Source organism: Rhopilema esculentum, chromosome 19, assembly GCF_057945365.1.
Source record: "Rhopilema esculentum isolate cy_ngs chromosome 19, ASM5794536v1, whole genome shotgun sequence".
NCBI classification, from domain to species: Eukaryota; Metazoa; Cnidaria; class Scyphozoa; order Rhizostomeae; family Rhizostomatidae; genus Rhopilema; species Rhopilema esculentum.
The window spans coordinates 346,325-362,550 of record NC_142833.1 but is presented as its reverse complement, the minus strand read 5'-3'; the positions used below and the strand labels follow the sequence as shown (position 1 = coordinate 362,550).

The window sequence follows — 16,226 nt, the reverse complement described above, 5'->3', positions numbered from 1 at the left end:
GATGAAAAGATTAACAATTGACAACATTCGCAGATTGCAACGATGACATGCTCACGCACAACCCCCTGTCAAGATAATTTAGACATGTGCAGGGCCCAACTCACCAGTGGCTTGATAGAGGGAAGTACTGTCCTGTCCGAGAAGAGCAGCTAGTCCCTTGGTGAACGGTCACATATCTGAGAAGCTAAAAAAGCTTGGCAACAATGATTGGCCAGTCTAAAGAAGAGCTGGTCATCGAGGAGCCCGTCAAGTTCGGCCAATCTTCGGGGAAGGTGAAGTTTCTGGTTGCTATTGCCGTTGTACTGGCAGTTTTAGCCGTTTTGTTCATTGGGCTGTATGCAACTGAGCGAAAGAATCTTAAGAACCTCGAAGAAGAAACTGCATCAGTAAAGCAAAAGGGCGGCACCATGACAACGAAATCGCCTGTAACCAGAAATCCTGTAACAAGAAATCCTGTAACAACAAATCCCGTAACAAAAGCACCAGAACCAGATCTTCGACCAAGCACTATCCAGGTTGCTGCAAGTAAGTTGCCTTTGTTGTACTTCCGTTTTGTAATTGTGTGACAATATTCTGTTTGTCACAGGGTCCATCAGTTCACGAACTCTCGAGCATGATCTTTATTATCAAAGTGCTGGTCATCGCCAACTTTCCTATTTTGAGATTATTTTTCTTACCAGGTTATAATTGCATTCTTCGAAATATTAATTCCCAAACTCTCGGCGACTTTGCACGTACGAGGCCACAGAAATAGAGAATTACGGCATTCTAAGGACTGCCAAAACTGTAACTAAAATATTTAAATCTCAAATTTGAACGCTAGGAAGATCGGTTTTTTACCATTTTGCAATATAATTCAGGCACGCTGAGCAGTTCATTAGGGGGGTATGAAGCTTCGATGCCCGACGAAAGGGCGTGTCATACTTGATGGAAGGGTGTGTCATGCCTGAACATCAATTTTAGGTCACATTGTCTCAAGGGCTGAAATCATCGGGGACCACGAGAGAGGGTCACTAAGTATGTTAGGCCTTCAGAGGCTATTTTTCAAGGTCAAAAAATATCCCTCTAGTTTTTCTGGTGTTGGCTATAAACATTTTTTTCCGAAAAGCAAGCATTTGTAAGACCTGTCTTTTCTATAAAAGATAAATAGTCTTCACTTTCTAAATCTCCTAGCTAGAAGGAAAGCAATTTAAAAAGAGATTGAAGTAGGGTCTCAATTTTATCACAGTGCAACAACAAAAAACAGCTTGGAAATTTCGGAATTTAGAAACAGCTAAGCAGACTACAATGTTTCAATAAAGAAGAGCTTCAGTTGCATTTTCTGAGTTTGATTTTCAGTTTTCGGTAGTTCCGTAAGGAATTTAAACATTTTTAGACAGCCAAGCACAAAGTAAGTATCTCTGAATTCATCATAGCAAAATCCTTCAAGAAAAGCTTTTTTATTGGAAATATTTTACAGGTACACTTATCATCAAAGCTCAATTTTCGTGTTTTCATAATCATTGATATTGTTCAGAAATAGAAGAATCTCGAAAGTTTTTGGCAATTCATATCTTAATTATACAAATCCTTGATAAATTGTATATTATTTCCCGCTTGAACTGATTAAAACTTTCTGCTACTTGTTACGGTAATTTGAATTTTTTTAACCCAAAATTTTGGCGGCTGTACGGCCATTTTTTTGGCAAGGGTGCAGTACTTTCAGACCGTAAATGTTAAACCTTTATTTAATTTTGGGGCATAACTCCTTATGAATGTATGGTGAAAGTTTAATAAGAAAATGTTGCTTGATTTTTTTCTACAACGTATTCCTGAATATGAAAATTAAAATATGAAAACTGAACTGAACTGATTCCGAGATGGCAAATCCTTCATGCTTTGATTTATGATGCTTCAAAAATTATCAGTCTTCCATGGGCTCCGACGAAGGATGGAAGCGGGGCGGATCAGGGGAAGATTTAGCAATCTTTGACAAAGAAATTTGAAAAAAACTGTATTGTTTTGCAAAAAAGTGTTGAGGGGGGTATGCCCTGTGTTCATTTCCTTTTTGCATCAAACACACTTTACTTTCCGTCTATACTTTAGCTGTCGATCTATACTTCAGACTCTACTTCCGCATCTCGAGGCGAGATAAACATGTGCACGTCGAGCTCGAGACGAAAGCGCTGATCAGTGGACGAAAAACAGAAATGTATACATGTTGCTGTTGCTTGCCTCGTTTCTGTTTGGTTTTCCCAAATGGGCGGAAATTGACAAAATAATGGGGGAAAGACCATAAATTCAAAAACCATGCTAGGGCAAAGAGTAGCAATTAATGTGCGACCTAAAGAAAATTTCAAGATTTGCCCGACCGATATACCGGCAGCCATAAATTTGCCCGACAAAATCGGCTTTCTTGAAGATTGGGGGGGCCCCTCCAGCACCTCCCTCCATACCCCCCCAGCAGTTTCGCCCCTGACGCTGAGCCAGAAGGGCTGGGTGATCTGTAGCCCCCATCCCACTTTTTCTCTGAAATATGATATCATAGTTGTGGCATCAAAGATTATATCGTAAATCCTCGAATTGCCCTCCCCTCTCGAAAATCCCCCTCGAAACCCCCCTCGAACAAGTCCCCATCCTAGAACTACAAATTGTCAATAAGCCCCACCTTCGAATAAGCCCCCCTCGAATAAGCCCCCACTGCTACCGTACATTCTTGAATTTGGCCCCTCAATTTGATGATTTTTGCCATCTGAGGTATTACCTATGGCGTTTTATTGAATTACCGCAACAAATTCGTACTTTTGGTAGTAATTAATTAAATGCTCATAAAGAAACTACTACCAAAATAAACGAGGTCTGTTAATGATGTCTTCTTGATATCTACAATAATTTTGTATGAATTTGTCATTTTATCGTTTTGGTCAACATGGTTTGACGATATAAGACATGAACATAAGAGTTTTCAAATATAGCCTTTATCAAAAGAAGAACTATTCTACTCAAAACACAACGTTTGGTAGATTTGTAAAATTTCGGTATTATTTTGCAAGATAATAAATAGCACTTACAACCTGCATCACATTGTACAGTTTCTGGTACTTACTTGAATACATTGTATTCCACAGCTAATCCTTTCTTCACCTTTCAACCTTAATTGGAAATCCTAATATTTCTCCTATTGCTAACCACATGCATCTCTAAAACTTGGGTTTCTCTCCCTAGCTCTCCCTCGACAACTTTTTCATTTCTAATTTGTCCTTCTTTGGAATTCTGCTTTAATAAATGGGGTGGCGTGGCGATCAGAAATCATCATTTTGTATTCTTGATAAAATCCGGTCGAAAGCCTTTCATATATTCATATTCATATTCAACTTTTATACATAAAAACCCTTCAGCTTTACATTAATGCGAGATATTATTGCAATATATATCCTTTCTTCTTTCAAATCAACAATCCCTCCCTTGTTAGCCTCTCCCTCCTTTTCCTTGATGGGGATCCGCGTTAAGCTTTCAGGCATCATCCTAATACAAGTCAAGTCAAGTCAGGTCAGGTCAAGTCAAGTCAAGTCAATTCATATCCTTAGTCTCAGGACCGTTGGGTCACTTTGATGAATTTACTACCTTCTTCCAGTTGTCACGATCTTCAGCAGCCAAATGCAGTCCCTAATCTTTATGCCTGTCCATCTTTATATGTCATTCATCCAATTTATTCTTGGCTGACCTCGCTTTCTCGATCCTAATACAGCCAAGTAAAAACTCCCCTTGAGTGGAGCCTCCATCAGGCGACATAGAAAATCTGCCCCACTTTAAGGAATTATGCCACTCATTTTACCCTGTCATTTTATTGACGAATTCGGCGGAAAATAGGTAAAAATTAACCATATCAAAGTTTTTCGATAAAAATTTTTTTTGAGGGGCCTTGGACGCAAAAGTATCACGTGACCTAGTGGCATAGAAATTGACAAGCGGAGACTACGCTACAAACGCATAGAGTAACTAACAAAGATTTCTTTACTTTGAACGAATTGAATGCTATTTACCAAACAGTTAGCTCGTTTTGATAAAAGAATCGAAATAAAAGATTTCCAAGAGCCCCTTCGCCAGAAAGCCATTAATAAGATGCCACGAAATGTCGCCACGCCTCCCAAAAATCTGGAATACACATTTCATGTCATCTTTCCTCTAATGGAAACATTTCATTTTCAATTCAACTTAAACTACAATTACAAATCTCACTATTACAAGGTAATTTGCAATTGGCTAGCCTGGTTTTACAAGAAAAAACTATAACAATCGTAAGGTAAAAGGAAAAACTGAGAAAAATAAAACAACCAAAATTAAAACGGATGTAATTCCGGATTTGTCCATGGTTTATTTTTGCAACAAAATATGTAGTACGTAGTACGGATGGCAATGTTGGAAAGTTTAGAGATGAGATACCGTTTTTGTTGTTGATCGATGGAGAGAGAGTCACACATTTTGAAGAAGGAGATGCAGGAATTGCCAAAGATGCCAAGAGAGCTCATAGAAAGATTCACAAAAGAGACACATTTGAACTTTCGCTGTAAGTCAGATAGGAGAGGAGCATACTTGCTGTGTTTTCTTGTTGCATTTGTGTCAAGATTGGATTCAAAACCAACAGTAAGCTCTAAGATGTATAGGTAATTGTTGTTAGTCTTCAAGAGAAGATCTGGGCGAAGGTTTTCTCCAGTTATGATTGATGGTGAAAGATAGCCAGGTATATCAGCGTAGATGGTAGATTCATTAACAGCTTTAAGAGACGTAGCTAGAAAGTTTAAGATAGAGTTATGACGCCAGGTGTATCGGCCTTGTTCCAAGTATGTTTTGCAGCCAGCAACAACGTGAAGGAGTGTTTCTGGCAGAAAACAGAAAGAACAATCAGAAGTCTGGCTCAAGTTCCACTTTTTCAAGTTTTTCTGTGTAGCAAGGGTATTGTTCAGGTACCTTATGGTGAAATTGAAAATATTCTGAGGCATGCTACTTTGCACCTTGGACCAAAGTTTGTTTATTTGTGGAAGATCCTGGTTAAAAAGATGTGACAATAAAGATCCTTGGGAAGTTAGAATGTTTTGCAGACGATCTTTATGTTCTTGCTGGACAGCCTTTAATGCTTCTTTCGTGTTCCTATATATATCATATTGTATATTTGTGCTACTGCTGGTATTTTTCCATAAAGAGCGAATGTTATCGTTTGGTGAAGATTTCAATGCGTTGCGTAAAATAGTTTGACACTGTAGGAATTTGGCGGATGGTAAAGTTAGGCTGAGTCCAAACTGGTTTTTAGAAAGAATAATGCTACTCAAGGTAGCACTTATTGGGAGGTCGAGCCACTGGCGGATGTATTTGGATACAAGGTTGTCAAGATTCTCGACAACCCACGTCTTTGAAAGATCTGCTACAGTAAGGTTCCAAGAGATTTTAGAAAGAACAAAGTTGTGATAAAGAAGCAACTTATTTTTTGCATGTAGAGGCTGGGAATCAATTTGTTTGAGCATGTTGGACAGTGATGATAAAAGATCAGATTTATGTTCTTGGTTTGTCATTTCAAAGTCAAAATGACGACCGAGGTACTTAAAAGAATTTCCATTCGAGACAGGTGGGATAGATTCGTTGTTTATGAAAAGCTTAGGTTGATACTGAAGAGAACGTGTGGAAAATTTCTTTATTCCAAAAGTGATGCATTTATCGACACGTATGATCATGTTAGCCCATTGGCACCAGCGAGTGAAACAATTCAGTAGAAGTTGGTTTTCTTTCTCATTGCTGGTGATAACGGCAGCATCGTCTGCGAATTGAAACCAATGGACTGGTTGAAACATACGGTCGTTCTGATCATGTGGGGAGAAACCTAACTGTTTGTATTTTTCAGCTTTTATGTACTGTATGAATGTGTTGAAGCATAGATTAAATAGTAGAGGACTGAGGCAGTCGCCTTGAAGAACACCGCGACGGACTGGAATAGCAGGAGTATTATAGTGGCTTGTGATGATAGAGGTTTTAAAATCGGTGTAAAGGCTAGAGATAAGAAGTTGTATGTTGTCAGGGATATGATGGTAAGATAGTACAGTGGGTATCAAATTATGATGTACTTCTCCAAATGCATTTTTAAGATCGAGAAGAGTGACAACTAGTGAACGTTGCTTGATACGAGCTTTGTTTATGACCTGAGCCATCATGGCAGTATGCTCTAAGGTCCCTGAAATATTCGAGGTGAAGCCTTTTTGTATTTCGTGCTCAATGAGACCATTAACTTTAAGAAAATTAAATAGACTGTCACGCAGGCATGATGTGAAGATTTTCAAAGGCACTGGCTCAAGAGTGATTGGCCTGAAGTTTGCTGGATCGTCATTGCTACCCTTTTTGTGAATTAGGATAGTGCATGCCTTTTTCCACTCTAAAGGAACTTTTCCAGAGAGCCAGATATTATGAATGATATTTGTTATCAAAGAGCGTAAATATGGACATCGTTTAAAAACAATGATGGAAATTTTGTCACGGGGACATGGAGTGGCTGAAGATTTCATACGCCGAATTACTGATGTGATCTTTTCATAAGAAGGAGGCTCCAAAGGAAAAGGGTGGCCAGGCTCCCTAAGAGATGGAATCCATGAAGGAATAGAAAAGTTTTTGCATGGCAACAGAGAAGAAAACATTTTAAAGAAATACTGAGAGCATTGATCTTTGGAAAAGGATGGCAGCAGAGTCGAGCTTGTTTGGAGAACGCGTTTGACGTATCCCCAAAAACTCTTTGAAATGAAGTTATCGTGATTTGAGATGTTTTTAACTACTGTAGAAGCAGATGAGTTAAGTCGTTGACGTAAGAGCCGTGAAACGTATTTAATTTCAATGACAGGTGCGCCGTTTCTTTTCAATAACTGTAGTTCTTTTTTCAATTTTTTGGTAGCATGGTCTTGATATTTTGCAGCAAGTTCTTCATTTACTTCTTCGACAAATCCGCAAGTATCTCTGAAATAATTATAAATTGCTTGATTCATTGACTGTATGGATTGATCAATTGAGGACAGGTCCATGGGGTTGATTGTAAAAAAGTATTTGAAGTATTCGTTAGCGACAGTCCATTCTTCGTTTGACCTTGGAAGACAAACGCCAGGTTTCAGTTCAAAATATTCATTCAAAGAGATATCGGCCAATACAATCTCATTGTCTAGGGTTTCCTCTGATACCTGTTCGAAAGTGTCGTCACTTTGGAAACCGCTAATGACTCGACATCTCCTTTGATGCATTTTCAATCCTTTCATCCCCTTGCATTCTTTACCACAGGAGCATTTGACAATTCTTTCGTTGATGACAGACGCGCTTTCATTTTCTATTTCAATAAATGGAATGTTAATTGATCCCGACGGGCCACTGTCATTGTTGTCCAACCGTCGCTTGCACCTCCAAGTATGGCGGCCTAAGGCCTGAAATTCTTTACCGCAGAACGAACAAATTGCGAAAAACAGCAATATCCAAAGCACGAACGAACGAAACATATTCAAAAAAAGATACTTTGTTGACACAATAAAAAATAAGTAGTATTTGAATCCGTTGATGTAAGTATCCAGGCAGTTAAATAGCTATAAAACGAGAGCCGTGCACGATGGCATCTGTGCGCCAAAGCTCAACGACCATAATGATCAATAGTAATAATAGTAATAATAATAATAATAATAATAACAATAATAATAACAATAATAATAATAATAACAATAATAATAAAGCTGAAAAGCTGGTCATGGTTAAGGAACGGAGATCTGAAAGGGTGCACTGAAGCATTAGTATGTAGTGCACAGGAGCAGGCGCTGCGCACCAATTATACCAAGCACTACATTGATAAAACAAGTGATACGCCTTTATGTAGAATGTGCGGTGACAAGGGAGAAACAGTTAGTCATCTGGTGAACGAATGTGCTAAACTGGCACAGACAGAATATAAAAGACGACACGACAATGTGGCAAGGTATATTCATTGGTTGTTAGCGGAAAAGTGCGGATTTGAAAGAGCCACAAAATGGTATGAACAGAAACCTGAAGGAGTTTTAGAGAATCACAAGTTTAAGCTACTGTGGGATTTTATGATTCAATGTGATAGGGTTGTTGAAGCTAGAAGGCCAGACATTGTTGTCGTTGACAAGGAAAAAAAGGATGCGAAGATAATCGATATTGCCATTCCTGGTGATAATAGGGTAAAAGGTAAAGAACAAGAAAAAATTGAGAAATATCAACCATTAAAGGAGCAAATCGGAAATCTGTGGAATATGAAGAAGGTGACAGTCATCCCTGTTGTGATTGGGGCATTAGGGTGTATATTATATTGTTTTGAAGAGCACATGGAAAAGATCGGAATTGATGTATAGTTACAGGTGATACAAAAGACAGCACTGCTAGGAACAGCCAGGATTTTGAGACAGACATTGTCTATGTAAACTTGAGATGACAGAATGGGACCTTTGTCAGCTTGTTGCTGACTGCTCCCTCCTATATTATCCGGACCAATTAACATCTAGGTGTCTGTGAATCACTTAATTAGCCATAATAATAATAATAATAATAATGGAAACATTTCATTTTCAATTCAACTTAAACTACAATTACAAATCTCACTATTACAAGGTAATTTGCAATTGGCTAGCCTGGTTTTACAAGAAAAAACTATAACAATCGTAAGGTAAAAGGAAAAACTGAGAAAAATAAAACAACCAAAATTAAAACGGATGTAATTCTCGGATTTGTCCATGGTTTATTTTTGCAACAAAATATGTAGTACGTAGTACGAATGGCAATGTTGGAAAGTTTAGAGATGAGATACCGTTTTTGTTGTTGATCGATGGAGAGAGAGTCACACATTTTGAAGAAAGAGATGCAGGAATTGCCAAAGATGCCAAGAGAGCTCATAGAAAGATTCACAAAAGAGACACATTTGAACTTTCGCTGTAAGTCAGATAAAAGAGGAGCATACTTGCTGTGTTTTCTTGTAGCATTTGTGTTAAGATTGGATTCGAAGCCAACAGTTAGCTCTAAAATGTAGAGGTAATTGTTGTTAGTCCTCAAGAGAAGATCAGGGCGAAGGTTTTCTCCAGTTATGATTGATGGTGAAAGAAAGCCAGGTATATCAGCGTAGATGGTAGATTCGTTGACAGCTTTTAATGACGTAGCCAGAAAGTTTAGGATAGAGTTATGTCGCCAGGTGTATCGGCCTTGTTCCAGATATGTTTTGCAGCCAGCAACAACGTGAAGGAGGGTTTCTGGCAGAAAACAGAAAGAACAGTCAGAAGGCTGGCTTAATGTCCACTTATAATAATAATAATAATAATAATGGAAACTTTTCATTTTCAATTTAATTAAAACTACAATTACAAATTTCACTATTACAAAGGTAATTTGCAATTGGCTAGCCTGGGTTTACAAAGAAAAAGACTATTACAAGCACAAACAAAAGAAATTAACAAAAAAAAGAAGGAAAAAGTGTGTTCGTCATTGTTTGTTTTAGAAGTCGTCAGTAGCCGAGATCGTTAGAATTGAAGAAGTTCAGGATTATTCGAAGATTTATTTCTGCGGCAGAAAATGAAATAGGTAGTACGGATAGTTAAGTTGGATAGTTTGGAGATCATGAAGCGGAGATGATTCTCGCTGATATCTAGAGCGTTGCACATGTCGATGAAAGAGGAGCAAGAGAGACCAAAGATACCTAGGGAACTGATAGAAAGATTAACAAACATGATAGAAGAATAGGCTGAGCTTAGGCTGTGAATGAGATTCGAGTATTTCTCTCTTTTGCGGTTAGCATTAACATCCAAGTTAGTTTCGTATCCTACTGTAAGCTCGAGTATGAATAGTCGATGGTCAGAAGTGACTAGAAGGAGATCAGGACGGAAAGAGTCTCCTGTTATGATAGAGGGTGAGAGATAACCTGAAAGGTCTGCGTAAAGAGAGCAATTAGGTATAGCTTTTAAAGATTGTGCTAGGAAGTTCAATGCAGAGTTATGGCGCCATGTGTATAATAATAGTAATAATAATAGTAATAGCAACAACAACAACAACAATAATAATAATGAAAACATTTTTTATTTTATATTCTTCTACTTACAACAGTAACCTCACTTTACAGGTAGTTACCATCGGCTAGCCTGGTGACAAGTTTACTAATTTTACAAAAGTTATAACATTTAAATAAATCATATGAGTGCAAAGAATCTTTAGAAGGAGAGCAGTTCAGGGTTTGTCCAAGTCTTATTGCGCATACAGAATATATAATAGGATGTGCGTATAATTATTGCTGACAGTTTTTTAATTATAAAATTACGGTGTTGGTAGTCAAGTTTTAGTTCATCACACATATCGATGAAAGAATCACAGGAGTTACCAAAGATACCGAGACAGCTGATAGATAGATTAACAAAGTTTACTTTTTTGAACTTAATAATAATAATAATAATGGAAACATTTCATTTTCAATTCAACTTAAACTACAATTACAAATCTCACTATTACAAGGTAATTTGCAATTGGCTAGCCTGGTTTTACAAGAAAAAACTATAACAATCGTAAGGTAAAAGAAAAAACTGAGAAGAATAAAACAACCAAAATTAAAACGGATGTAATTCCGGATTTGTCCATGGTTTATTTTTGCAACAAAATATGTAGTACGTAGTACGAATGGCAATTTTGGAAAGTTTAGAGATGAGATACCGTTTTTGTTGTTGATCGATGGAGAGAGAGTCACACATTTTGAAGAAAGAGATGCAGGAATTGCCAAAGATGCCAAGAGAGCTCATAGAAAGATTCACAAAAGAGACACATTTGAACTTTCGCTGTAAGTCAGATAGGAGAGGAGCATACTTGCTGTGTTTTCTTGTTGCATTTGTGTCAAGATTGGATTCAAAACCAACAGTAAGCTCCAAGATGTATAGGTAATTGTTGTTAGTCTTCAAGAGAAGATCTGGGCGAAGGTTTTCTCCAGTTATAATTGATGGTGAAAGATAGCCAGGTATATCAGCGTAGATGGTAGATTCATTAACAGCTTTAAGAGACGTAGCTAGAAAGTTTAAGATAGAGTTATGACGCCAGGTGTATCGGCCTTGTTCCAAGTATGTTTTGCAGCCAGCAACAACGTGAAGGAGGGTTTCTGGCAGAAAACAGAAAGAACAATCAGAAGTCTGGCTCAAGTTCCACTTTTTCAAGTTTTTCTGTGTAGCAAGGGTATTGTTCAGGTACCTTATGGTGAAATTGAAAATATTCTGAGGCATGCTACTTTGCACCTTGGACCAAAGTTTGTTTATTTGTGGAAGATCCTGGTTAAAAAGATGTGACAATAAAGATCCTTGGGAAGTTAGAATGTTTTGCAGACGATCTTTATGTTCTTGCTGGACAGCCTTTAATGCTTCTTTCGTGTTCCTATATATATCATATTGTATATTTGTGCTACTGCTGGTATTTTTCCATAAAGAGCGAATGTTATCGTTTGGTGAAGATTTCAATGCGTTGCGTAAAATAGTTTGACACTGTAGGAATTTGGCGGATGGTAAAGTTAGGCTGAGTCCAAACTGGTTTTTAGAAAGAATAATGCTACTCAAGGTAGCACTTATTGGGAGGTCGAGCCACTGGCGGATGTATTTGGATACAAGGTTGTCAAGATTCTCGACAACCCACGTCTTTGAAAGATCTGCTACAGTAAGGTTCCAAGAGATTTTAGAAAGAACAAAGTTGTGATAAAGAAGCAACTTATTTTTTGCATGTAGAGGCTGGGAATCAATTTGTTTGAGCATGTTGGACAGTGATGATAAAAGATCAGATTTATGTTCTTGGTTTGTCATTTCAAAGTCAAAATGACGACCGAGGTACTTAAAAGAATTTCCATTCGAGACAGGTGGGATAGATTCGTTGTTTATGAAAAGCTTAGGTTGATACTGGAGAGAACGTGTGGAAAATTTCTTTATTCCAAAAGTGATGCATTTATCGACACGTATGATCATGTTAGCCCATTGGCACCAGCGAGTGAAACAATTCAGTAGAAGTTGGTTTTCTTTCTCATTGCTGGTGATAACGGCAGCATCGTCTGCGAATTGAAACCAATGGACTGGTTGAAACATACGGTCGTTCTGATCATGTGGGGAGAAACCTAACTGTTTGTATTTTTCAGCTTTTATGTACTGTATGAATGTGTTGAAGCATAGATTAAATAGTAGAGGACTGAGGCAGTCGCCTTGAAGAACACCGCGACGGACTGGAATAGCAGGAGTATTATAGTGGCTTGTGATGATAGAGGTTTTAAAATCGGTGTAAAGGCTAGAGATAAGAAGTTGTATGTTGTCAGGAATATGATGGTAAGATAGTACAGTGGGTATCAAATTATGATGTACTTCTCCAAATGCATTTTTAAGATCGAGAAGAGTGACAACTAGTGAACGTTGCTTGATACGAGCTTTGTTTATGACCTGAGCCATCATGGCAGTATGCTCTAAGGTCCCTGAAATATTCGAGGTGAAGCCTTTTTGTATTTCGTGCTCAATGAGACCATTAACTTTAAGAAAATTAAATAGACTGTCACGCAGGCATGATGTGAAGATTTTCAAAGGCACTGGCTCAAGAGTGATTGGCCTGAAGTTTGCTGGATCGTCATTGCTACCCTTTTTGTGAATTAGGATAGTGCATGCCTTTTTCCACTCTAAAGGAACTTTTCCAGAGAGCCAGATATTATGAATGATATTTGTTATCAAAGAGCGTAAATATGGACATCGTTTAAAAACAATGATGGAAATTTTGTCACGGGGACATGGAGTGGCTGAAGATTTCATACGCCGAATTACTGATGTGATCTTTTCATAAGAAGGAGGCTCCAAAGGAAAAGGGTGGTCAGGCTCCCTAAGAGATGGAATCCATGAAGGAATAGAAAAGTTTTTGCATGGCAACAGAGAAGAAAACATTTTAAAGAAATACTGAGAGCATTGATCTTTGGAAAAGGATGGCAGCAGAGTCGAGCTTGTTTGGAGAACGCGTTTGACGTATCCCCAAAAACTCTTTGAAATGAAGTTATCGTGATTTGAGATGTTTTTAACTACGGTAGAAGCAGATGAGTTAAGTCGTTGTCGTAAGAGCCGTGAAACGTATTTAATTTCAATGACAGGTGCGCCGTTTCTTTTCAATAACTGTAGTTCTTTTTTCAATTTTTTGGTAGCATGGTCTTGATATTTTGCAGCAAGTTCTTCATTTACTTCTTCGACAAATCCGCAAGTATCTCTGAAATAATTATAAATTGCTTGATTCATTGACTGTATGGATTGATCAATTGAGGACAGGTCCATGGGGTTGATTGTAAAAAAGTATTTGAAGTATTCGTTAGCGACAGTCCATTCTTCGTTTGACCTTGGAAGACAAACGCCAGGTTTCAGTTCAAAATATTCATTCAAAGAGATATCGGCCAATACAATCTCATTGTCTAGGGTTTCCTCTGATACCTGTTCGAAAGTGTCGTCACTTTGGAAACCGCTAATGACTCGACATCTCCTTTGATGCATAATAATAATAATAATGATAATAATAATCGCCCAAGACCAAAGTCTCTTCACGAGGAATTATCAAGCCAATGTGTTGCACAATGGAGCAAATGAAAAATGTAGATTCTGTGAGGGAAAGGTAGAAACGATTGACCACCTTGCCTCAAGTTGTTCTGTACTGACACCAATTGAATACAAAATCGCCATGATAGGATTGGTCAATACCTCCACTGGAAAATCCTGAACCACTTCTTCTTAGAAACCAAGAGTAACTGGTACGAGCACCATCCAAAACCAGTTACTGAAGGGAAAAATGTCACCATTCTCTGGGACTTTTCAGTCCAAACTGACCGCACTATACAGGCAAACCGTCCAGACATTATTGTCAGAGATAAGACCAAAAACACCTGCCTACTCATAGATATGAGTGTGCCGTCAGATAAGAATGTTTCTGCAAAAGTGTTTGAGAAACTCTCCAAATATAAAGACCTGGAGATTGAAATTGGAAAGATGTGGCACCTCAGAACAAAGACCATTCCAGTAGTAGTAGGTGCCCTAGGTATGATAAAGAAAGGAACTGCTAATTATGTAAAGCAAATTCCAGGTGATCCATCCCTTAACAAGGTCCAAAAATAGTCCTGAACAGCACTGCACACATACTGAGAAGAACGCTTTCTATTTGAACAATTCTTTTAAAGATATATTTCTTTTTATGATAATGACTTTATTTTTATACACACAATTTTTAAATATATGCAGTATAACAATGCTCTTAAATTACTCCAATTTCACTCACCCTAGGTCACTGGTAGTGACTCGGTGTTTGATCTAAAAATAGCAAACCAGAAGAAATTGACCATAATAATAATAATAATAATAATAATAATAATAATAATAATAATAATAATAATACTCTGACACTCTTCAGAGTTTAAAACGTCAAAACATAGATCGAAAACTCTGCGCTAGAAAATATTAATACCCAGTTGTGGAACGAAATAGGCCAATCAGAAACGCGAGCACATGACTGTTGAGGTTCCCCAATCAGTGCCGCTTGCCTATTGAGAATGTTAACAGTGGAGTTCTAAGGTGGAAACGAAGTGCCAGATGGAAAGAAGATCGGGCTTTACAAATAATCCGAAACATTTCGCCATTATAGTTTTTTGTACAATCTGGGCTTTTCAGTAAATGCTGCCCGATAGCAGAATCGCATGTTCTATTCAAAATCGATTTATACAGTTAAACATTTTCTAGGTTCCCAAATGATCCCAAATCCTCAAATCTCTCCTTTCAATGCTCTGCTTTCAGCAACTTGTCTAAGATTGTCAAGTTCTACGTCATACGTTTCACATGATACGTTTCTCGCCAAAAGTTTGGAGGTCTTATAAAACCTCAGATTGTGGCAATATTTTGCAGACACGTTAAGATAGCTACCATTTACAAGTTTCAAGATAAAAAATTTGGCGCCAAATTAGGTGGTATAAGTCCTTTAAGGACTGTCCTATCTAGGCAGAGATTGTACAGATTAAGGACAGAAGGAGATACAGCAATGCACTCATGTTAAATATCTTTCATTTTCGACATTTATGCCAGTAATCGCAAAATTTGCGATTCGTTGGAAATTTATAAAAAAATCCATTCGATTCTACCACATGTTTGGTTTTGAATGCCTTTCACCATTGTTTTTGAAAAAGGGAATTCAGGCTTTCCTGCAGCTTCCTCTCGTAAATCAAGACTGTTATAAGTTTTTAAGAACAAAGAAGGATGGAAAATGAAAATCTGCATAGAGGCAAGAATGTTCTTTTGGCAAAAAGAGTTTTGATAGCTTTATTACGCAAGAATAAGAGCAAAATTTATAAAAATTTATATTGGGCCCGCTACCGTCCCACGCTACCGCTAATTTACTACTAAGTAACAATGTTTTCTAAATCAAAATAAAAAATGAGTTGGAATTTCCTATTCAAGTTTCATCAATGCGATAAGATACGATACGATATGATACGATACTATTCAACACAATACATTAAATACAGTACAATACAATACAATACAGTACAATACAATACAATACAATACAATACAATACAATACAATACAATACAATACAATACAATATAGTACAATACTGTACAATACAATCAAGATATTGATTGGCCGTGGTCAAAGGCCGTGGAACGTCTTACTAATTAAGGGGGCTAGAACGTTTTTTGGGGAGCTTAACACTAAACATGCTAAAAACCAAGAACACTGCAATTTTGGTTTAGTTTTAAGTACATTTTGGAAATTATTGGGGTGTGGCTTAAGCCCCCGTGCCCCCCCTCCCGTTTTCGCGGTCTCTGGTCGTGGGCCTCTTCACAAGCTTTTTGCAATTGTTCCAATTTTCTGACATTCTTCAGCAGTTTCAAACCGCAAATTTCTTTCAAATGATTGTTCAGTCGTGTTCTGGTCTTCCGCTACCTCGCTTGCCGTGAACAATACCAGGGAGGAGAGGTTTTTCGAGGCTGTCATGTCTTATGACCGAATAAAATCTGCTTGCGAGCATAGATCATGTTCAGCATTCAGGTTTCGGCTTCACAGTTAATCGTTTGCAACACATCAACACACGTTCGTGTTCTTTTCTGCCCAACTGGTGCATAATTTGAAACTTTTCAACCTTTTTTATCTGATGACTTGAGGACCCAGCATTATCATCATAGGGATATTATCTTTTTTTTGCTTTTAAAGGGATGC

At 37.7% G+C, this 16,226-nt stretch overlaps 1 protein-coding gene across 1 annotated transcript in view; it reads left to right on the top strand.

The window, feature by feature from the left end:
• Positions 1 to 16,226, top strand: part of LOC135688458 (endothelin-converting enzyme 2) — a 38,704-nt gene continuing 22,478 nt past the window's right edge. Inside the window, exon 1 of the mRNA XM_065205315.2 lies at positions 1 to 525. Within this exon, the coding sequence (XP_065061387.2) occupies positions 204 to 525 (322 nt within the window). The 5' untranslated portion in view covers positions 1 to 203. The remainder of the gene's footprint in view (positions 526 to 16,226) is intronic.